Source organism: Ammospiza caudacuta, chromosome 24 (genome assembly GCF_027887145.1).
Source record: "Ammospiza caudacuta isolate bAmmCau1 chromosome 24, bAmmCau1.pri, whole genome shotgun sequence".
NCBI classification, from domain to species: Eukaryota; Metazoa; Chordata; class Aves; order Passeriformes; family Passerellidae; genus Ammospiza; species Ammospiza caudacuta.
In genome coordinates this window covers 8,439,083-8,462,429 of record NC_080616.1, presented here as the reverse complement: position 1 = coordinate 8,462,429, position 23,347 = coordinate 8,439,083, and the positions used below count along the sequence as shown (strand labels likewise).

Here is a 23,347-nt window from a genome sequence, read left to right as displayed (position 1 = left end):
GCAGTAGGGCAGTGACCAGTCTGAGTTTCCTTCAGCCCACAGTGGGACCTTCTCTTGTACAAGCACTGGGAGTTTGCTCTGGCTGAGTGGTGTATTTCTGTTCCAGTTCTGTGGTTTTCTGCTGATTGCTTGTTAATAAATGAGTGTAGCCTTGCATAGTCCTTAGCAGGAGAAACTGTCACTTCTTCTGTCAGGTGGACTTGAGCTCAGTGGGCTGTGCCATGACTGCTCCAGGTACTTCTGTAGCACTTGATCCAAGTATTTTTACTCCTCTTATTTACTGCTGTGACAGAGGAATGCAGCTGCACAGGTGGACCTGGCAGGACTAGGGAGGTTTCCTGTCTCAGCTGTGGTTTCTCTACAGAGCACTGGAGGCATCCAGTTTCAGCATCACCGTGATGAAGCCAGAAAGAGGGGAAGCCAATAAACCAAAGGCAACCTGTCCTCAGGAGTTTCCCTCTTTGTTTTAAAATATGAACCTCTGCATTCAAGAGGAGGATATATTTAGGCAGCAGCCATTGATTAAGGTGTCATTCATCAAGCTGGCCCACAGATCTCCTGCAGACACCCCCTGGGGTCCTCTGCAGAAGAAGAAGTGTTTGTTGACGGCTGACCCCGGGTCCCCAGGCACTGGGTCCCTCCCAGCCCAGGGAGTGTGTCCTGCTCTGGGAGGGAGGCTTGGATTGATGGCTGAGGGGGCAGCATTTTTTTCAAGTCTGTCGTAAATTGAGAGGAGGTGGAGCAGTAATGAAGATAAATGAGAGGCTCTTCCCGGTTGATGAGCCTGTGCTGACGGATGCTGCACTGGCTCGGGATGCCTTGGGCCTGCCTCAGACCTCCTGCTCACCTGCCAGCATTCCTCAGTACAGCCGGGATGGGAAAATTGTCTCCCTGAAATTCGGGGGGTCTTGGAAGGGCCTGGGGGGAGGCCAGAAGTCTCCTGGGTAAACACCAGCTCCAGTGCAAGAGCAGGGAAGGTGCTGCACAACCCTCTTGTGCTGTCAGGGAATTGGTTTAATTCTGTAAAAAGCTGTTTAGGCAGTGGGAAGGTGAGATTCCTGTAATTCTCTCAAGATCTCCAATAAAATGTCACCTTTTGGCTTGGCTGTGGCTTTGCGGCAGCTCTGCTGAAGGTCCTTTTTCTGCGTGAGCACTCTCAGGGGTTTGGCGTGGAGGAAGGTGCTTAATTCAGCCCATGGCAGGCTCTTTTAATTCTTTGAGCAGTTCCTCCATCAAAACTGGTTTTAAAGTGGATTTCTCTCCCCGCTTAAACTATTATTTCCTAGGGCCATTGAGTAAGATCGCTGTTCAGAAATGCTTTTGGTGCAGTAGCCGATGGGTGGCTTAGGACCAGAATAATCTTCTTTGCCTTAATCCCATCCTGTTCCTTTGACCTTCCTTCAGACTTTGCTTTGTAGCCTGCTTGGCTCCCTTGCCCACACTTCTCACTGCTTCCAGAGAAAGCCCCAGCTCCTCAGAGACCTCTGACATGGCCTCTGGCTGCCATAAAGCAGACCCCAGCAAAAAGTCCCTGTTGACTTGGCCTCTCTTATTGTTACAAGTTTGGAACTTCCATGAAAACTTCCTCTGTGTGAAACATCCTTGCCATCAGCACAATGCTGAGCAGCATTAGGAAAATTAACCCCATTTTTCTGGCTCAGGGAGGAGGCACAGCGTGCCTGGGGCAATGTGCAGCCTGGCTCTGGTGGGGGAACTGCAGGAGCACTCTCAGCCTCAGGAATTGCAATGGTTAAGGTAATTTTTCTTTTTTACCTGGGTCAGTTTAGTTTCCAGGTTCAACTGTTATACATTCCATTTGTTTGTGTGGATTGGAACCTTTTGACCAGACTCTATAAAATATTTGTACATTAAGTATTTTTATAATGTCTGCTTGCTCAAATTGGTGGAGAAAAGAGGAAATTTGTACAGATGAGAGGTGGATCCCTGTAACTTACCTACCAGCAACTCTGCAGCTGCCTTCCCCTCCTCTCATCAGCTTCAATTTTAGTTGATTATGTTTTGAGTGTTTAGGGCTTTTTTAATGGGAAAGAGTTGTAAGTTTATCTAGCATCCCCTGTTGACCCTGTGCTGTAGAACCATGGAATGGTTTGAGTGGTACAGGACTGTAAAACCTTTCTTGTTCCACCCCCTGCCATGGGCAGGGACACCTTCCACTTGACCAGGTTGGTCCGAGCCCTGTCCAACCTGGCCTTGAACACTTTTGGGGATGGGGCATCCTGAAGTGTGATCCTGCTGAGAAAGGATTCCCTGGGGCTCTGGGTGCTCAGCTCTGTAGGAAGCTTTGGGACAGCAGGAGCTGCAGACAGTGGGGAAGAGAAACACTGTGGGCTGGTTCCTGTTCTGGGGATGTGCTCAGCTGAGTGAGTAGGAATTCAAAAAGCAAAGGACATAATTTTCTGGTACAGGTTTATAATGAATTTTGACTTAAAATAATAAGCAATATACACAACATACACGTGAGTTGTACAGAGATGCTGTTGTATGGTTGACTTCAGAACCTACCAGTAAGTTCACAGGTTTCATTTGCTCTCTCAAGCCCCGTGTGTCCACCAGCATCTAGAGGTGGCCTTTGTCTCTGTGCAGTCCTTCAGAGTTCAGTTCCAGGTTACAGCTCCACTTGTTCCCTGTGCTGGGGACACAAGCCTTGTGCAGAGGTGGCTTTTGCTCAATGGGGTTAGTGATGTGTCAGGTCTGCTCCAGGGACACACAGGTATCATGGAACTGTCTTATGGATTCACAACACCCTTCCTCTGGCCTTGCAAAAAGGAAAGAGCAAGAATGCTTTTGCAAGAGTGGATTATTCTGAACTAGTGTTTTTCGCTGGTGAAGCTTTACTGTAACAGATTCTCTGGGGAGGTGCAGGATTCCTCAGCCATCACGTCCCGACAGTCAGTCCTCCGAGTCTCTGTTGGTCGCACCATCCCTTTGCCAAGAGAACCTTTGCAGGTTCACAGTTTAAGCAAGGATTGCAGCCTCCTGCTACGTCAGGAATTAGTTTTGCTGAACACATCGAAGGGCCCACAGTACCTCCTGGGAACCGTAGTCCTTTACTTAGTGCTTTGGAGAATTAATTAAATAAAAGTTGAACTACATGCAGTTGAACTACAGCTCCCAGAACATCGTGGCCCTCAGGGCACAGGGGTTTAAAAACAATTGCAAGGGAGGGTGGCAGTGGCTTCTTCCCTCGGTGCTCCCGTCCCATCAGGTCTGGTCCAACCACTCGGCCCGTTTGGGGGCCTTACACGTGTGCACGTCCACAGTGTCCTCGCACTCCTTGCAGCGCACAGCGCAGCACCAGTGGAACTTGCACTCGCACTTGGTGACGCGGGTGACGCGCGTGGTGTCGTAGCCGCGGCCGCAGCACATCACCTCGCAGCCGTCCGTGCCGCGGGATGCCTTGCTGCACACGCGGCCGGCCGTGCCCAGGGAGCCTGCGGGGGAACGGAGCGGGTCAGGGTGTTCACGTCCCTGCGTCCCTGCATTCCCTGCCCGCCCATCCCGCGGGGGAACGGAGCACGTCACGATGCTCTTCTCCCTGGGTCCCAGCACTTCCCTGCCCGCCCACCCACCCCAGGGGTTACTGGGGACACTGGGCATCTCCATCGGCAGGTGGACCTTGGGTGCGACTGCTTTATGGACATGGGATGCCACAAGCCTGGCCAGGGATGCAGCTTTGGTGTCTCTCATGTCCCCTGTGATGGATGGTTGGAATGAGATGATCTTTCACATCCCTTTCAACCCCAAACCACCTGGGTTTCTATGGCAATCTGCATGGCCTCCCTCCCATGCCCACTGCTAGAGCCTGTGTTTGCTGGTGCCAGAGCATAAGATAGTAGGGGACAGGGATCTGTAGCCCTTTTGTGCCTTGGGGAACCTCTGGAGCAGTGTGTGCCCACCGAACCAGGTTTTGCAGCTGGCAAAGCTCAAAATGCCCTCTCTGCTTAGGCTGAGCATGGCAGGACCATGTGCTCCCCACTGAACTCCCATGGCTGCTGTGAAGCTGGGAATGCTTCAGGCTGAGAAACCATTGATCATCTCAGCTGGAATCCAGCAGCCCTGCTGCCTGTTCCCTGCTCTCATCCCAGCCTCGGGCTGCATTCAGAGGAGCAGCCTGTGCATGGAGCAGGCTCTTTGTTGGCTGTTCAAGGGAGCTTTGTGCTGCAGAAGATGGGCTCTTCTGTGACGACCAGAAGCCTGAGGGGTTTTGGACAAATGCAGTCCTGCCTGTGCAGGTGTGGGGTGCTGTGTGGACTCTTGGGTCTGGGTAACCCCCTCTCCAAAGATGGGTTGAGTGGAGGAGCTGAGCCCCCAGGCTGGGAGCTGCTGGCCTGTTGGGAAGGGAGGAAGAGATGTTTTTGGGTAATGACTCCAGGTTTTACCTGCTGACTTGTCCATCACGCAGTAATCAGGTGAGTTCTCAAAATACACCAGATCTGTTTTTGTGGGCTTCCTGAAGTTCTTGTTGGCCACGGTGAAGCCAGTGCCATCCTGATTCATCGTCACCTGGATGGCCCCGTTGTATTTCTTCCTCAGGTAATCCCCTGTTTTTCGAAAATCTGACATTGCCAGCCAACAAGTCCTTAGTGTGCAGGAGCCGCTGACGCCGTGGCATTTGCACTCCAGCTTCAGGAAGCGCTTCACAGCCTGTGGGAAGAGAGATGGGTGAGGACCAGTGGTCACCCTGGGCATAGATACTGCAGCAGTGTCTACTCATTGCTGGTGCAGCTTACCAGCCCCTGGCTGTGTGGGATGGGGCTCCTGATGGGAGACAGAGGCTGTGTATGGGGATCACCAATGCCAGCAGCAGCAAGGACACAGGAGGCAAAGGTGAGCGAGGTCCTGCCATTCCCTAGGGCAAGGCAGGGCAGCATCCAGCCTTATCCACAGCAGGAGCTGCCCTCCAAAGGTGCTCAAGGTCCCGTTTCTCTGGCCAAGCTGTTCTGGATGCCCAGTCCCCTCGGCAAGGTCACAGAGCTCTGGGCTCTGCTGCAGGGCTGCACTCACCATCCTCCCGCAGCGGTTGTTGTGCAGGTTCATCAGCGCCCGGGCGTCCTTCACCTTTTTCTCCTTGGCATCCACGAAGGCCTTGGCAAAGCGGATGCCGTAGTTGATGTTGTCGCTGCAGCCGCCCCAGTCGAACTCCCCGCGCTCGTCCTTGGAGCGGCCCCTCTTGAGCGGGTCACAGCTGCACACTTTGAGGTCCCCCTGGCTGCACGCCCGTGTGATGGCATAGACCACCCCGGCCGAGGAGATGGCGTACACGAAGGCGGCCTCCCTGCTGCCTGCCCGGGGAGAGAGACAGGAACGGGGAGTGAGCGTGCCAGGCTGTGCCAGGAGCCTGCAGCCCATGAGGAACCAGGCCTTGGGAGCGTGCCAGGCTGTGCCAAGAGCCTGCAGCCCATGAGGAACCGGGCCTTGGGAGCGTGCCAGGCTGTGCCAAGAGCCTGCAGCCCATGAGGAACCGGGCCTTGGGAGCGTGCCAGGCTGCGCCAAGAGCCTGCAGCCCATGAGGAACCGGGCCTTGGGGAGCGACACCATCCCGTATGTGGATAAGCCCAGCCCAGCCATCTCTGCTGACCACAGTGTCCGGCCCCGGCTGCCCTGGAGCCCTCAGGCTGACTGCAGTGCTCAGGGCACATGCCCACGGTGGTGAGAGCCAGCACCTCGGGCCAGGGCGGCTGCCCTCCCTCCTTCCCTCCCTGCCTCCCTGCCTGCCTCCCTCGGGCCGGGCGCGGCTCCTCCCGTACAGCACAGCTTGCTGCTGCTATTCTGTGTCTCTGGTTCAAGTTCGCAGCTGGTTTTATAATGCTGTAAAAGAAGCTGCAAATCAAAACCATGTTAGTCTTCATTTTGAGAGCCTTTGAAAGCAACTTCAAAGGCAGCAGAGCTCTCTTTGGGCCTCGCAGGATGGGGCTGTGGCGAGGAGCTTTCATCATTCCCCATCCTTTGCCAGGAGAGGATGCGAGCAGGAGAAAAGGTGCTGTGATGGGAACAGAGAGGCTGAGCAGCAGGCTGCAGCATGGCAGGGTGAAATCTTCATTCAGCATTCCAGTTCCCTTCCTCCAGTTGGGTCAGGCATCTGGCTTGTGGCTCTGCTGCTTGTCCACCCCACGGGCAGCTGCTCCATCCCCCTGCCAGCAAGGGGCAAGCCTCCCACTCACCGGCTCCTTCTGTGGCACTCACGTGTCCTCCATACGAGCTGTGAGTGCAAAGACTCTTCCAGCCGCTTTTGATTTGGAGGCCACATGGCTGGATGCTCCCAGCACGTCATGGGATGCAGCAGCATCTGTCCTGCAGCACTGTTGCCTGTGCTGGGGCTTGTGCTGGCTCCCAGGGCCTGTTTGCGTCCAGAGCACTCCCGGGGCAGCTGGAGCCCATGGTGCTGCTCCTGCTCTGGAACCGCCCCACCCCTGTCCCCATCATGCCTTTCCTCTCTCTTCCTTGGCTACCTTTCCTGGGTGCATCCCTGCTTGTGTTGTATCCATCTCTCCCGTCAGGGCCATGCCCAGTCCTTTGTGCAGGGCTGGCACCTGCATCCATGGTCCTCCTCCACCTCAGAGCCTGGAGCAGGGACTGGAGCTGCATCTGTGCCTTGCCTCCCTTGCCATGCGAGGGAACAGCCAGTTCCCACGTGAATTGCTGAGTCCTGGCCAACCCTGCTCTCCAAATATTTATATATCCCATTACTGTTTACATATGCGCCTGTTCTCCGGAGGTGTCTCCTCCTTCCCCCTTCTCCCCCAGTGCTCCCCCTGCTCCATCTCATCTGGTGCAGCTATTCCAAACGCACTGCTCCGCTCCCATTACGACTTGATTAATTTACAAGGAAAGGCAAAGCTCTCCTCAGGGAGTAATCCAAGCCACCGGGCATGGCAGCCCAGTGGGAGGAGAGACTCTCAGCAAGAGAAGTCCCAGGGTGGTGGGAAGGGGACAGGGCAGGACCTACTTCTCAGCATGACCCGGCCGAAGACGGTGTGGTCGCGGTCCAGGGTGCTGCAGTTCCAGCGGTGGTGCCGGAATTGGTGCTGGCACTCCCGGATCCACTCCTTGGCTCCCTCCCCAACCGACTGCATGATGTCAGGGTACCTCTGGCAGAGCTGTCGCTGCTTGTTCACCAGCCCGGGGATGTTGTCACAGATCACCCTCGCGCCCAGTGCCCCGATGTACCTGCAGGAGAGAAGGGTGCCACGTTACTGCCCTGCCTGCACAGGGCGGTCACAGCATCACTGAATACCCTCAGTGGGATGGGACCCACAAGGATCATCCAGTCCAACTCCTGGTCCTGCACAGGACACCCCCAAAATCCCACCCTGTGTCTGAGAGCATTGGCTAAACGCTTCTTGAGCTCTGGCAGCCTTAGGGCCAGGACCACTGCACCGGGGAGCCTGTTCAGTGCCCCACCACCTTCTGGAAGAACCTTGTCCTGATATGCAGCCTAAACCTCCCCTGACACAGCTCCAGGCATTGCCTTGGTTCCTGTCCCTGGTCACCGAGAGCAGAGATCAGAGCTGCCTCTCCACTACCCCAATGAGTCTTTTTGTTTAATAAAGTAATCCCAAGATGCATGAGCCAGGGGCAAGCAGAGCTTTTCTCAGTGTGTGCATCACTGCAGGAAGGGGCAGGGAGTCTGTGGAGCCCATGTCCCCCAGCAGACAGCCAGCTCTGGGTGCTGTGAGTCATGGATGCCTCCCATAAGCCTGGCCTGTGTCAGCTCCTGGGGCAGCAGCACAGAACTTGCTGATGTGCAAAACCTCCCTCCCAGTCTCTTCCCAACATGCCAGCCCTGTGCTGTCACCCAGCCCTGCTGAGCACAGCAGGATGGAGCCCAGCTGAGCCCAGGGGGCTCCTGCAGCCTCTGCCCTTTCTCCTGCCTGCCTTTGTCAGGAATGTCCATGGCACAGACACCTGTGGATGCGCAGGTGAGGGAGGAAGAGGAGCAGGCTGCACCCGTTGGTGCTGCACTCCTCACACACAGTTATCCCCCAGCTGTCGATTTCTCTCTGTGCATCTCCTGGACATTCACTCTCGTGCCCTGAAGCTCCACAACTGGCAGAACTCTGCTGTGGCTCCCACCTTGCCTGCATCCCACCTGTGTCCGCAGCCGTGGGGAGAGAGCAGGACTCGGAGCAGACAGACAGACAGACAAGGCACAAAGAGCAGCCTGCCAGAGCCTGGCTGAGCCCATGGGCAGCTTTCCACAGCCACGGGGGAGGGACCCGAGCTCTGCCCCGCACTCTCCCCATCCCGGACAATGGCAGCAACGTGGAATTTTCCATCCCGGTCGGCTCCCGCCTGCACCACCCGCTCACCCCTCTGGCTGCTTGTGCTTGAGGATGATTTCTGCTGCGGAGCACAGAGCTGGAATTCTGGCTGGAAGGGATGAGGTTTGGGTGATATTCAGATTTTTTCTAACCCTCAGACTGGAAGCAAAAACCTTCTTTCAATAATAATAAAAAGCAATAAGCTTGGACAATATTTCATTGTCTGTCTCTGGACATGTTCTCTCAGTTCTATCCACCCCAGAGAGAGCTCCCAGGCTCAGGAAAGCCCTGCAAGCACAGAAAGCAATGGGATCTGCCCCCTCTTTTAAAATATTTTTTTTAAATGCTGGCAGAAGCACAAGGTCATCCCGGGCTGGAGCTGAGGATAATAAACCCAGCTCCCCATGGCTTTGCAAAGCCAGACTCCAAGGGGCACTGAGCTTTATTGTCACAAGCATGCTCACCAGCCTTTCATCCTGAGGCAGAGGAACAGAGGAGTGGCAGAAGCTGTTTGGGAAAGAAAAGCCAACAGGAGCTGCTCGAGCACTGCTGACTGGGGATGCTTCAGTGCCTTGCTCGTGCCAGGCTGAGAGCAGCCCCTTCCTTCCCGTGGGGACAGGGCAGAGGAGCATGCCACCAGCTGGATGGTGGCACGGTGACATCGAGTGGGACTGCAGAATTCTTTCCCGAGGGCATGGTCAGCTCCCCATCCCTGAATTCATCCTGCCCAGCAGGGATGGGGATGGCTGGCTTACCCCTGCCTGTGCAGGCAAGGCAGTGATGGGATGCTGGGAGGCAGCAGGCTGCACGATGGAAGTTCAGAAGTAGCCAAAGCTCCTCTTTGCTGGAGAAAGGTGATGCTGGGAAAGGTAAAATGTTCTGTGATGGGCCCCTCGCCAGGGACCTCGTGGTCTCCAGCCCCAGCAGAGGGCTGAGAGTGGGCTGGGACACAGCAGCTGCCTCCTGGACCGAGAGTGATGGATAAAGCACTCACACCATCCCCTGGGAGACCGAGATCAAGGGAAACCCTCCAGACAAGATAAACACCAGGCACTCCCTTTTTCACACTGGAAGCTAATTACTTCTCCTTAATTCTCCTGCCAAATACCCAGATCAGAGCAAACATTATCAGCAGGAGAAAGTGGAGGGAGAGCAGAGCGCAGGGCACCAAGTGCTGCAGTAGCAGCTCGCCATGTGCATCCCACAAGGGCCAGTGGTGCTTCTCCCTTTGCCTGTGGCAGCACATTTACCACAGCACCCACAGGCCTCCATCAGAGTTCATGTACTGAAATCTAACACACAACTAAAGGGAAAATTCCTCCCATGACCTGGAAAGGCTGCGCTTGTCTCGGCAAAGATGAAAGCTTCCACTTGGTGAGAAATGGTCCAGTAGAGTTCAGTTACTCTGAAATGGAGCAAGACAAGGAACAGCAGAAAATTCTGCCAAGCAGAGTTTTGGGAGGGAAAAAACCCAAACATTTGTTTTGGACAGATGAAAGCATCCCTTCTAATTTTATTTCTCAAAATCTGTGACATTTTAAAAATACTGCAATGAGAAAGACAATGGATGTTCCGAGAAGTCCCCAGCTGCCTTATCAGAACTTTGTTTTCAATCAAACAAAGCTGTGCTGGAAGTGGCACACTGCTGCAGTGCTGTACTCTGGGGTAATCTGCATTTTTGTAGCTGAAAAAACCCACAAAACCCAAGCCCCGAGTTCAGAAAAGTCTGTGAGAGATAACTTCTCCTGATGCTGGAGGCTACTCAGGCCTGGACTTCAGGGTTGGGAGGAGAGAGGCAGGAGCTGGACAGCCTGCAGTGAGGAGGAGCTGGGAGGCAGGGAAGAAGGGAGTGGATAATTAAGTGCATGTGGGGATAACAATCCCCCACCCTGTCCAACAGGATTCCATATGCTGCTGCCTCCTGAGGGTGTGTGAAGCCCTGGCATCACCCTTTGCCAAGTGCAGAGCTGTTTGCCCAGCTTGGGTACAAAGGAGCTGGCACAATCCCTCTGACCACCCTGGGCTGCATGGTGCAACTGAGAGTGCTGCAGGGTCACCTCCTGCCCATCAGTGTGCAATCAGGAGTGCTGCAGGGTCACCTCCTGCCCATCAGTGTGCAATCAGGAGTGCTGCAGGGTCACCTCCTGCACACCAGTGTGCCATTCTGAGTGCTGCAGGGTCACCTCCTGCCCATCAGTGTGCCATTCTGAGTGCTGCAGGGTCACCTCCTGCCCATCAGTGTGCCATTCTGAGTGCTGCAGAGTCACCTCCTGCCCATCAGTGTGCCATTCCAAGCTTTTCCAAGTTGCATTTCCCATTTTCCCTGGATCTGGTGTGCGGGGCCGTGCTGTGGGATCTGCGCCATCTCTCCTGCCCTCCCTTCCCTGCTGCTCACAAGGCAGCAAAGGCAGCCGAGGATGGAGACCTCATCTCCCAAGGGCAGGTGCTTGTGCAGGCTGCAGGGTGAAGGCTCCTGTCCCTCCCTGTGAGCTGCAGGGCTGCATGCAGAGGTGCAGCTGCATGCAGAGCCCATCCCAATCCGCGAGTGGAACAGGAGACTCCCGTCACGCGCTGCCTCCAAGCTGTTGTTCTTGTGGAGAGTCTGCTGACTTTGGCTCTTGTAAACAAGGAGAAACCCAAATTGCTTCTAAGATAAACATGCAAATCAGAGGCAGACGCATCTCTTTAGCTGGTGGCGTGCAGGCCGTGCTAGCCCCACCACGGCCGGGCTCTGTGTCCGGCTCCTGCGCTTCCCACAGCAGCCCTCAGCTCCTTGTGCTGCCTCTGCCCCCTGCTCAGGTGACAGAATGCACAGCTCCTCCCCAGAGATCACTGGGAAGAATCTCTTGGAAAAAGGGGTTTTGTAATAAAGAAATCAATTTCATGGGAATTAATGAAATTACATGGAATCAGAAACTGTCCTGTTGTTCTTCTGTAATACCGAGGTGTTCCTGCAAAGTGGGTGCCCTAATTCAGTTTCCAATCAAATTTATACTAGACACTGCTTTAGCTAAGACTTGATTTTTTGCTATTTCATAAAGCATTGGAAAACCTATTTGAACAAGATTTTAATAGGGAAATCTTTGGAATTGCCATTCTCAGACAAATCTACATTTTAGTGCTCTGAATTAAAACAGCTGCTTGAAATGTCATAAATTCCTATTGCGGGGTTGCACCAATACCATTAAAGGCGCAGTTTTAAATTAGATTAATAGAAGGTAAGCTTAACTAAAACCACTGTCACAGCCTTACCCCCAGCTGCTCCCAGGGGTTCTGGACAGTCTCTGGGATCTGCTGAGAGCTCTGAGGCTGAGAAGAGAACATGGTTTGGCTTCTTGGTGGCACCAGAGGCTGTTGGAGTCCATCCCCGGGGAAGAGCGATTCAGTTCCCCATTGCTCTGTAACTACCCTGGCTTCTGGTGTCTTCCCATCCCACTGGATCTTCATGAAATTGTATTTTGGAGGGAGGCTGGAAAGCCCTAGGCAGCTATTGGAGACAGCTTGTGCAGATAGGATCAAATCCAACACCCTTCTTTGCCTGCTAAAGAGCAAATTCCATCATGCCTGGCAGCATTTCACCTCCTCGAGTTCTTTGCATACTTCCAGGGATGCTGCACCTTCCTTCCTCTGCTCTCCCTGCCGTGGCAGACAATTTACAGCCAACTGCCAAGCACTTTGGGCTGCAAGGTGCTATAAACATCTGAGATATTATTTTAGTATTACAAACCCTGAGTATTTTATTAAGCCCCACTGGGAACAGGGCCATCCTGGCCTGCTGGAATTGTTAACGCCTTTGAGTGATTAATAGTCCTAATTTCCTCACTTACAGCCACTACTCTGCATGTTGAGAGCCTTAGTCTCACTTCAATAATTTTTAATATCGTAATTCTGAGCCACTAGCAGTGCCACTCAGGGGACATTTTTTATTTTCTGCACCATCTTTCTCTTTCTTGTGCATCCCTCTGTTAAAGTCGTCTGCCTTCAGATCCTGCTCAGAGTGGCCTCTCTGTGGCTTTCCTGCGCCCCGTGCAATCTTTGGGATGTAGTTTCTGTGGGGAGGACTGAAACTCTGTGCTCCTGGGGAGATGGAGCAGATGGGTGCTGCAGTCTCTTGTCCCCTGGGCAGATGTGGGAGATTTTGCTGTTGGCATCTTGCGTAACAGTAACCTGAAAACTGAGGTCTGAAAACTTTGGTCAGCACTAGCTTAAAGCTGTTCCTCAGGGACATTGTTGCTGGTGCATGAATACAAAATAATTTGCTCATTAAAATTATGCTTTACCCTTAAGAACCAATTTCTTTTCTCACCAAATCTCAAAGCCCTTTGCTAAAAGGTGGGGAGGTAAGACAGCCTCAGGTGATAAAGCTGGATGTACAATCCTCTTTTCCATGGCATATCCTGTGTGTTGGGTGTGAGCTGCGCCAAGAAGAAGCTGTGATTCCATGGGCTCTGGCCCAACACAGATCTCCTCATGGCACTGCTGAAATCACTTTTGGTAATAGCAAAAGCTAATGAGTTTGGAAGAGCAGAAGGATTTTTTTCTTTCTGCATTTCTTTCTGAGAAAGATTTCCCATAGGTGAAAGTGACCCTAATGAAAAATGGACTGAGCAGCACAGTTAGGATTATTATAACTGCTCAGAGTGACTGAGAGAACCCATCTGTTCCATCCACCCTAACCAAGAACACCAGGGCTGCTGCAAAGGCCACAGGGTTCATTCTCCATCAGCCTGACATTACTTTAAAACTTATTTTTCACAGCATGGCTGCCCGGACAGCCGGAGCTGGGGAGCGCCTCGGGATAAAGACTTCCTGGTCACTGACCTCCTGCTTTTATTGCCGTGCAGAGCCTCTGCAACAGCAAGCTGACAGCACCGCAGATCGCCGTGTCCCCGGGGCTGCACGTCCTCTCCCCTTGGAGTGGCAAGGTCAGCTCCTGGAGCTTTGTCCCTGCCCATGGCAAAGGGGCTGGAATTAGATGCTTTAAGGTCCCTTCCAACGATTCTGTGATTCTGTGATTCTGTGATTCTGTGATTCTGTGATTCTGTGATTCTGTATCGTGCCTGCAGCCGTGCCAAGGCTGAAAGGGTGATGAGCTGCTTGGCTCTGGTGGCAGAGGCTCCTGCAGGGCACAGGATGGGATTGCAGCTGTGGACACACAGGTAGGGACACCCAGGATGGGATCACAGCTACAGCCCCTGGAGCCCCCACTCAGCCTGCCAGACCCTGTGTGAGCAAAGCCCCCGGGTCTGCCCAGCTGAGGCTGGCACGGAGGGGAGGAGCAGCACCCCCCCAGTGGGTTACACGTGGGCTCTGCAGCTCCTCCATGCAGCTCTCTTTCCCTTGGCTTGATTTCAAACATTCCTATTGATGCTATTTCCCCTCCCACACACCTTAGTATGATGCCTGCTTAAGTGAGCCTCTCTCTCCTGTATCCTGTATCCACACATACGTTGTGGCTCCGTTTTTCCATCACTCCTTGTGCCCATCCTGCAACTGAGCACGGACAGCGCTGGAGCCTCAGTGGGAATACAGGCAGATCCTGGAGGAGAGCGCAGCCAGCAGCCCATCCTGGTGGCAACGTCTCCTTCTCCATCTGCACTGGGGGTCTCCTCACCAAACCCTTGGCCAGAGCCACGTCCAGGGCTTGCTCTGGGTATGTTTTCCATGCCCATAAACACACTCCTCCTCCCCTGGCCAAGGAAGGGAGCTGGACCATGATGGCTGCCTGGCTCTGGTCATCCCTCACAATCCCCATATGTGCATCACACCCCGGGATGCAGCAGCTCTCTTGGAGCCCCTGTATCCTGACAGCACCATGGGTAGCCCCATGTGGTTGCCAGGCTCCCACACGCTCTCCAACCCACACCCAAACTTGCAATCCTCTTCCTTCCACAGATTTGTTTTATCTCTTTGGGAGCCTGATGCCTCCCATCTGTTCCAATGCCAAATGAAATTAAATATTTGTAGTTTCCAAGGGCTGTGGTTAGCAATAAACAAGTTAGCTAACAAGGATTTGGTGTGCTGGGGAGCTGGGGGGGTCTGCGTGGGTTGCAGGAGAGTGGGTGTGTGTGAGGGTGGGATGCAGGGGAGTACGCAGGGCTTTGTGTACATTTTTCTTTAACCAAACCTTTAATTTTAGAATGGCTTTCCACACCAGAACGGCTCGCCGGGCTCTCAATAGCAAGTAAACTCTACTTAGTTATTTACAGCAAGTTTGTTTATTGCACAGTTTATGTTTATAAGCAACATTTGTCTAATCTCCCAAATCTTTCCCAAGGAATTTCGGGGGCCGCTTTCGGGGCCTGGCGGCTCTGGCGGCGCGGGGCACAGCCCTGCCAGCGCCATCCCCCAGACGATGCTGCTCTCCCTGCCCGTGCACGCAAGTGTAAACGGGATTTAGGGATTTTCCCGTTGCATTCCTTCCTAATTTCTGTCTGTGTTTCAGCTGGTATTTTGTTGCTAAGGAACACTTTGGAGTTTGGAAGCATTTGATCAAGGGTGCTGCCCGCCACAGCCACCCCGCTGTCACCGTTAGTCACAGAGCCCGGCCACAACCACACAGGCCAAAACCACACTGTCCCCAACCTGTCCCCTCCGCTGTGCTCCGAGCACGTGCACACACACACACACAGCCACTCTTCCGGATGCCAAAGTTCACCAATTCCTGGCGTTTATGTGAAGCGGTTGGGCCATGCCTGACGTCACTGAAAATTAATAATTTGCAGTTGTTTAGAAGAAACATTTGGTTGATATTTCCTTTCCATGTACTGTGATCAGAGGAGACCCAACTTTTCCTATAAAACTACTTAAAAACTTGACTCTGAAAATGAGAAGCATTTCCTCCAGTTCCCCAAGTTTATTGTGTGTGAATCCCTAGAAGAATTTGGCAATAATAATTAAAATAAGGAAGGATGATGCACCACCAAATGTATTTACTGTAATATCAGTGGTGCTAAAGATGTGCTTGGAAACCTATGCAAATCACTGAATAAGTTTTTTCCCAAACCACAGCTGGTTGAAACCATTTTCAGTAAACCACAATTTAATCTAAACATGCAATTTTATCAGGACTGACCCATCCAGCACAACAGCGCTCGCTTCAATTTAGGCTTTTCTTAGGAATGCTCTGCTTTCCAGAAGAGAAAGCTCAATTGAAAGTGTGAACCGTAAGAGTTTAATATATTCAAATTCTAGTTGTTTTTTGTTTTAAAGTCATGTATTTGAGGTGCTTGGGACCGATACAGTTTGGTAACGATGGCCAGAGGCGCGGTGCCTGGCTGGGGCTGTGGGGCTGCCCGGCTCCCAGCACAGCTCCCCGGGCTGCCTCCTCTCCTCTCCTCTCCTCTCCTCTCCTCTCCTCTCCTCTCCTCTCCTCTCCTCTCCTCTCCTCTCCTCTCCTCTCCTCTCCTCTCCTCTCCTCTCCTCTCCTCTCCTCTCCTCTCCTCTCCTCTCCTCTCCTCTCCTCTCCTCTCCTCTCCTCTCCTCTCCTCTCCTCTCCTCTCCTCTCCTCTCCTCTCCTCTCCTCTCCTCTCCTCTCCTCTCCTCTCCTCTCCTCTCCTCTCCTCTCCTCTCCTCTCCTCTCCTCTCCTCTCCTCTCCTCTCCTCTCCTCTCCTCTCCTCTCCTCTCCTCTCCTCTCCTCTCCTCTCCTCTCCTCTCCTCTCCTCTCCTCTCCTCTCCTCTCCTCTCCTCTCCTCTCCTCTCCTCTCCTCTCCTCTCCTCTCCTCTCCTCTCCTCTCCTCTCCTCTCCTCTCCTCTCCTCTCCTCTCCTCTCCTCTCCTCTCCTCTCCTCTCCTCTCCTCTCCTCTCCTCCCCTCTCCCCTGAGCTGCCAGCCGGGATCAGCCTGCAAGCTGAGAACACAAACTGCTGCGGGAGCTAAATCCAGCTTCCCCCAAGCAAGCCGCAGCCCCTGCGCTTTGAGCGAGGCCGGTTTTCCTCCCGCTTGCTGGGAAGCGCAGGGAGCGCAGACCGCGGCGGCCGTGCCGGGGGACAGCGGGGCACGGCACGGGAAATAGGTGGTTTTAACGCTGCTCCTAAAGAAGGAATTCTCACCCTGCAGCACGTGCGTTACCAGAACTGCCCAGCCCCGGGCAGATGATGCTGTGGCTGCTCCATTCCTCCTTTTTTCCCCAGCCATGTTATCCCTGCACCCACTCCTCAGCTCTAACGAACATCTCTTTCTCCAGCCTCTGTGATAATGGAAATAATCCAACTTCTCCACTGTCCCTTCCTTCCCTCCTCAGCTTTTCACATTTGAGCAGCCTCACCTTGCCCACAGAAGCAATCCTGCCTTCACCTGCCCTGCTGGGTTGGGGCAGAGCTGGCTCTGGAAGCCAGGTCAGTGCTTGTATCAACCTGAGACTCCCCAACAGTGACTCATTTTCTCTCCCAGTGATTCCAGTTCCCCTCAGCTGACCAGGCTTCGGGAAAGTTCCTCTGGCATGGCTGTGAACAGCCTTGCTCTTTCTACTTCCCGTTTGTCCCCCAAAGCATTTTCTGGTCTCTTGAAGAAGCTGCTTTCGTGCTCGGTTGCCGCCAGGAGCCCGAGCAGCCTGTCCCCTGAGCTCCCGCTCCCTCCGAGCCCCACCGCTTTCCCACCAGCCCCTCTCACCCTGGAATCGCTCTCCTGGGGATGCCAGCCCGGCCGGGGCCGCCGCACGCCCAGACGTGCTCTCAAACACCGGGAATACTTGTGCTATCTGCATGACTATTAAGTGCTCCCGGCCCCTTACAGAGCGCTCCACGGTAGCTGAGAATTTCCAGAAACTACCGTTTTCTTTCAGTGGCAGATGGGTTGAATTTGATTAAGTTTTGCCTCATCCACCGTGATCTGTAATGATGATGAGATTGGCATGGAAAACATTGTTTTCCACAAGATTAGCGAGGACTTTTACAGGGTGGGGGACACTGAGAACTTTACTGCAGCCAACTATTTTTTTACTCTAGTGTTGCTGAACTACTGAAACAGCACAGGGTCACTTGGAAAATTTCTCGATCCTTGTTTTCCTAATTACTGTCATTCTGAATAGATGAATTTTCATTGTTACACGAACCGGGGCAGAAGGGGACTAATTTCCAGACGGTTTTTGTTATGGCGTCATTTCTGTCTCTTACAAAGCCTCATCTTATCTAAAGGAAGGGGGACATCAACTTTCTTCGCTTCCCAGGCGCAGAGTAAATAACTGCAGCCCGCGGGGATGGGAGCTCCGGCGGGGCCGGGCTGGGTCAGCGGATCCGAGCCGCTGGCGCTTCCCCTGCCCGAACCGCCCCGAGGGGCTCATCCTCCTGCTCCTGCTCGCCGTGTCGGGGAGGGAAGGCTGTCAGGGGCGGCACAGCGCACGGGGTTCGGCCCCCGACAGAGCCGGAGGTCCCCGCGGCGAGTCCCGTCCCCAGGGAGGGAGCGGCGGCATTTTCGGGCGACGGCGCCCCGGGGAAGGACTCGGTACCGGTACCGGCCCCGGGGCGGCCCCGCTCCGGCAGCCGCTCCGCTCTGCTCCGGGGGCCCGGGACGCGGCCGGAGCCGCGCAGGTGGAGCCGCGGGGAGCCCGCACGGCCCGGCCGGTCCCGCCGGCTCCCACGGCCGCACGTCGGGCGCTGCGGGGCTCGCTGCGCTCCCGCCGGCGCTGCCCCGTCCCCTGGTCGGTCTTCCCCGTCCCCATGCCCATCCACGTCCCCGCCCTGTCCCCGTTCCCGGCCATTCCCGTTCTCGTCCCCATCTCCATCCCCGTCTCCATCTCCATCCCCGTCCCGCTCCCGCCCGCGGTGCCCGGGGACCGTCGGGGCGGCGGCGCCGCGGCCGGGACTCACTCACCACCACGAGGAGTCGGCGCGGGGCGTCAGGGCGAGCAGCAGGAGGACGAGGGGAAGGCAAAGCCGGGGGGCCGCGCCCGCCGTCCGAGGGAAGGCTCCGCACTCCGCACGCCCGGGGGCCACGGCAATCCCAGGAGACGCTTCCAGGCGGTTTGGGCTGAGCATATCTCTCCGGGGCGGGGTCCAGACGGAGAAACGACCGGGGAAGGGGGTCCTGCCCGCGCTCCCCTCGGGGCACTGCCCGTCACGGCCCCGCGGCGCGCCCGCCGGCTCCGCGCTGCTGAGCGAGCCCCGGCTGGGCCCCCGCGCCCGGGCTCATGCTGCCGCGGGGGGCGGCGGGCGCGGGTCCCTCCCCGCGGGGCCGGGGGCGCTCAGCGGGGCCCGCGCCCCCCGAGCGGCGCGGGGCGGGCGGCGGGGCCGGGCCGGGCCATGGAGGGCCTTGCGCGGAGGGCGAGGGCGCTCTGGGGATGGGAGCGCGGGGGCCGCGGCCAAATATTGCCGGCGCCCGCCGTGCTGCGGGCTCTCATTGGGCAGAGTCAGAGGCGCGGAGCCGCCGCTCCGGCCGGACCGACCCCCGCCTCCCCGAGGGCACGTCGGACAGCCCCCTCCGGACTCCTGCCCCCGCGCCGCCCCGCACCGGGGCCGCTCCCACCGCTGCGCCCGCGGGGATGCGCCGGGAGCCGCCGCTCGCGGCCGCCCCGTCCGGCCCCGCCCGGGGAAGGGGCTCAGCGGGATGCGGGATGGGGATGCGGATGCGGGATGGGGATACGGGATGTGGGATGGGGATGCGGGATGTGGGATGGGAGATGCGGGATGGGGATACGGATGCGGGATGGGGATGGGGATGGGGATGCGGGATGGGGATGCAGGATATGGGATGGGAATGCGGGACGGGGATGCGGGATACGGATGCGGGATACGGGTGCGGGATACGGATGCGGGATGCGGGATGGGGATACGGATGCGGGATGCGGGATGTGGGATGGGGATGTGGATGCGGGATGGGAGATGCGGGATGGGGATACGGATGCGGGATGGGGATGGGGATGCGGAATGGGGATGCGGGATGGGGATGCAGGATATGGGATGGGAATGCGGGATGGGGATGCGGGATACGGGTGCGGGATACGGATGCGGGATGCGGGATGCGGGATGGGGGTGCGGAATGGGGATGCAGGATGCGGGATGAGGATGCGGGATGGGGATGCGGGGGCCGGGGCCGGCTCCGTCCGCGCTGCCCCCGCCAGGTGTCACTGCTGGGTGGGAAACGGCGGGGGAGCCGCGCTCCGCTGGGCCCCGCGTCCGCCCGGGGCGGGCAGGAGCGGGCAGCGCACCGAGATCGCCCTGCCCGAAGCTGGCGGGGCGGCCGGGACGGTCCCCGCCATGGGGCGGAGGCGGTGCGGACCCCACAGGTGCCCGGGGACCCGCAGGCAGCGGTCTGGGGACAGGCATACACTGCCCGGGATGGTGCTGGCCACAGCGAGAGCCGCCATCGGGTATCGGTGCCCAAGCTCAGACACAGCCCTTTGCCCTCCCTTCTCCTCGTGCCTCTGTCACCTGTGCCTGTGGGACGGGGAGAGCTCATGGATGAGCTGCCCTGGGCTCTCAGCTTTCCTTCCTTCATCACCCTAAAACCGGTGACTGACAGCTGGTGAAAACCAACCTTGCCTGGCAGTTCCCTCTTCCCTGGCTGCTCCTTCCACACCATGGAGGTGAGCAGGCATTTTGGTCACCTCTCATTGTCAGCACTTTAGCGATATACCTGATTAATTACTGGGATTGTAAACGCCATTATTCACCAAAGTCCTTTCCCCATTGCCAGAGCCCTCAGCTGCCCCCTCCCCACGAGCCAGCTCAGCTCATTCTGCTCTTTCCTTCCTATTCCTGTTGTTCAGATCAGAGAGAGACTTCCCCAGCCTGAAAGAAACAGGGGCTAGAAGCTCACACACGGTTATAATCCAATTATACTTCAGAAAACTGCAGTGACAGAAAGCTGGTGCTGGTGGGGTGCTGTCCTTTTGTCCGAGTGCACACACAGAATATTGCATTACAGCTTATCCCCAGAGTGGTGGCATTGAAAAGGTTGATATTTATAGACTGTGGAAGGCTGTGAATTTGTTTAGAAGACCCATCACAGTGGACAGAGTGCTGGATGCTCTGTTGTGGCCGTTTTGGGGGCTTTTTCTATTCCTAGGTTGTTTCTACACAAAGACAGGAGCCTGAGTGTCCTGCTCTCATGGGAAGGGAAAGGGAGGAGGTGAGAGGCATGATGTTCCTGTGAATGTGCAGGTCTTGGCTGTGGTGCTGGGCAAGAGACCTCTGGCTGGGGCTGAAACTCAGGAAGAGAGCAAGGGGCTCAGTGCCAGCCCTGGGAGGGAGGGTGCTGCTGTCTGCAGGAGGATCACAGCTAATTCTGGTGTTTAAGTGAAATGCTTAGGCTGGGTGCCAGAGCTTTGCACCCAGGATTCTGAATTTCTCTGTCAGTCTGGTGGCTTATTTGGTGCTTCTCTCCATAAACCCCACGTGAGAGGCCACGGACTGCCCTGGGTTTGCAGGTGGCTCTCCCTGCACTGGGCAGTGAGGATGCCAGGGCAGCTCTCACTCCTCCGACGGGGCAGAGCCTCATGTTTGATCTTCCATTCAAATTAGCAGTGCTCAGGGTGACTGGGTGCTTCATCCACATGAGCTGTGGGGAGTAAATAAACAAGGCTCTGCTTTCAAAGGCTTTCACAACTCATTAACTTCAAAGGAACGGGCTCTCTATTTTCTCAGCAGGTCGGTCATTCCACAGACCTACTCTGGGTGCTGAAGGTGGTGACTGGTCATGCCAGAGCGCTGGGGCAGCTGCTGCAGGGCCAGTGTCACACACAGAGCTGTGGTGAGGGGCACAGGAGCAGTCCATGGTCAGTGCTATGCCTAAGGAGGAGAGCAGGGTGAGTAAATGCATGGGCAAGACTGGTCTGCAGCATTCCCTGCTCCAAGAGCTGCTCCATGGGTGGCATCCAGCCTGCAGGGTTTGCAAGCCATGGGTGGGCACCAGACCCCCCTTCCCTGCAGAAGGTGCCCCCTCTTTGCTGGAGATGGGGCAGGGGTCTCGCAGCCCCTGCCTCTCCAGCTGTCCCTCCTGGGTGGGTTGCTGCTGTCACTGTGCGGGCACAGGCGCTGGGTGCCAGGGCAGGGGCGCTGGGATTGCTGCTGTGCCAGGAGCTCACCTCTCACGTGGCAGCCCCAGGAATAACTCCGAGCCTTGCATAATCACGGCCAGGGGAGAAATCACTGTCCTGGGATAACCCTCGGTGCCAGGCTGGCTCGCCTCATGGGAAGCCCTTTTCTGAGGGAACAAAGACCTCTTATTGACGTATTTATTGGGAACTTATTTTGGGGTTGATAATGCAGCTCGACCAAGCTCCTGGGCTTGTAGGGAAGGGGCTGGTGAGGGGCTGTGTGCTGCTGGGACGGCAGCCTCTATCGAGCTCGTTTCCTCTGCAGCCACAGCACACAGGGCACACAGTGCTGGACATTGTCACTGCCCAGGGCCCTCTGTGAGCTTTGCCTGGTCCAGCAAAGGCGACTGTTGAGTCCTGGTGCCTCCAGCACTTGGCTGTGGTAGGAAGGCTGTGTTCTCTTATCCCCCAAAAGAACACAGCTCCCAAAGGCTGAGCAGTCACCAGTTAGCCCCTGGCTGTCTCCTGGGGCTCTGAGAGGGTAAGAAAGCATTTTGGGTAGATACAAATAACCAGAGCGATGAGCTGACCCCTCGACATGGCCCCCACCTCCATAGAAACAGGAGCCAAACAAACAGGCACAGGCAGCCCTGTTAGCAGAGTGACAGCATGTGCTTAGTTAGTCTATCCCCTGCTCCCAGTGTTAATTGCCCTGCTCCTTCTCAGATTCATTGATGAATTGCTGGGTGGACATGCAGTGCCTGGCCTTGCAGCCATGTGGTGTGTGTAACTCCTTGGCCTCCATTGCCATCTGGGCACGGACATTGTGGGGACACTGTCCCTCCCACGTGTGCCCACGGGCTGGAGCTGAGCAGCTCCTGCCTGGCAGACACGGGAACGGGATCAGGCTGTAGGTTCAAATGCAAGCAGGAGTAAAGGTCAAATAGTGACATTAAAACCCTGATGTCAGACCTGGATTTCCAGCCAGGAGCTTTTGTGCCTTCCCAAGGCCTTTGCCAGGTGCGGTGCACTGGAGGGAACTGGTTTTCCCATCACGAGATCCATCCCAAACTGTGGCATCAGCTCAGACCTGGCTCCATCCCTCCCCTCCTTGCCCCCCAGACTGACAGGCTGGAGCAGCCCCATGTGCCCGAGCACCCAGGCTCAGATGGATCACCCCAAATCCAGCTCCGAGCACCCAGGCTCAGATGGATCACCCCAAATCCAGCTCCGAGCACCCAGGTTCAGATGGATCACCCCAAATCCAGCTCCGAGCACCCAGGCTCAGATGGATCACCCCAAATCCAGCTCCGAGCACCCAGGTTCAGATGGATCACCCCAAATCCAGCTCCGAGCACCCAGGCTCAGATGGATCACCCCAAATCCAGCTCCGAGCACCCAGGCTCAGATGGGTCACCCCAAATCAGGCCCTGAGCACCCAGGCTCAGATGGATCACCCCAAATCCAGCTCCAAGGACCCAGACTCAGATGGATCACCCCAAATCCAGCTCCGAGCACTCGGGCTCAGATGGGTTACCCCAAATCCAGCTCTGAGCACCCAGGCTCAGATGGATCACCCCAAATCCAGCTCTGAGCACCCAGGCTCAGATGGATCACCCCAAATCCAGCTCCAAGGACCCAGGCTCAGATGGATCACCCCAAATCCAGCTCCGAGCACTCGGGCTCAGATGGATCACCCCAAATCCAGCTGTGCTAGCCATGCAGTTGCTGAGGGCCAGAAATGGTGCAGCAACACCTAAAAATCCCCACGGCTCGCCGAGCAGCCCCGGTTTCCATCATCCTGCAGAGGCCTCTGCGAGCGCAGCGTGCGGGAGAGCGCGGCCATCAATCTGCCCGGCCCGGCTGCCACCGGCACCCAGACGGGCTGACACTCCACAGGCCTGTGGAAAAACACGCCGTGACATCACGCAGAGACACCAGCCACTGATTGATCTCCCGGGTCACTGGCTGCTTTATTTATAACCGGGGAAGGGTTTGGGGTGGGTTTTTACAGGAGTGGAGCAGGACGGGCTGCCTGCTCCTCATCCTGGAGCACTCTGCCTTCCCCTGCACGCCTCTGCCTCCCCGGTCA

General features: G+C 56.0%; 1 protein-coding gene across 1 annotated transcript; it reads right to left on the bottom strand.

The window, feature by feature from the left end:
• Nucleotides 1–2,458: 2,458 nt before the first annotated feature.
• Nucleotides 2,459–18,280, bottom strand: WNT2B (Wnt family member 2B). Its single transcript, XM_058819287.1, has 5 exons — nucleotides 18,093–18,280; nucleotides 6,968–7,188; nucleotides 5,026–5,303; nucleotides 4,401–4,665; nucleotides 2,459–3,452 (listed from the first exon to the last, which is right to left on the bottom strand). The coding sequence occupies exons 1-5, from the start codon at nucleotides 18,254–18,256 to the stop codon at nucleotides 3,223–3,225; spliced, it is 1,158 nt and encodes a 385-aa protein (XP_058675270.1). The 5' UTR covers nucleotides 18,257–18,280; the 3' UTR covers nucleotides 2,459–3,222.
• Between the last annotated feature and the right edge of the window lie 5,067 nt (nucleotides 18,281–23,347).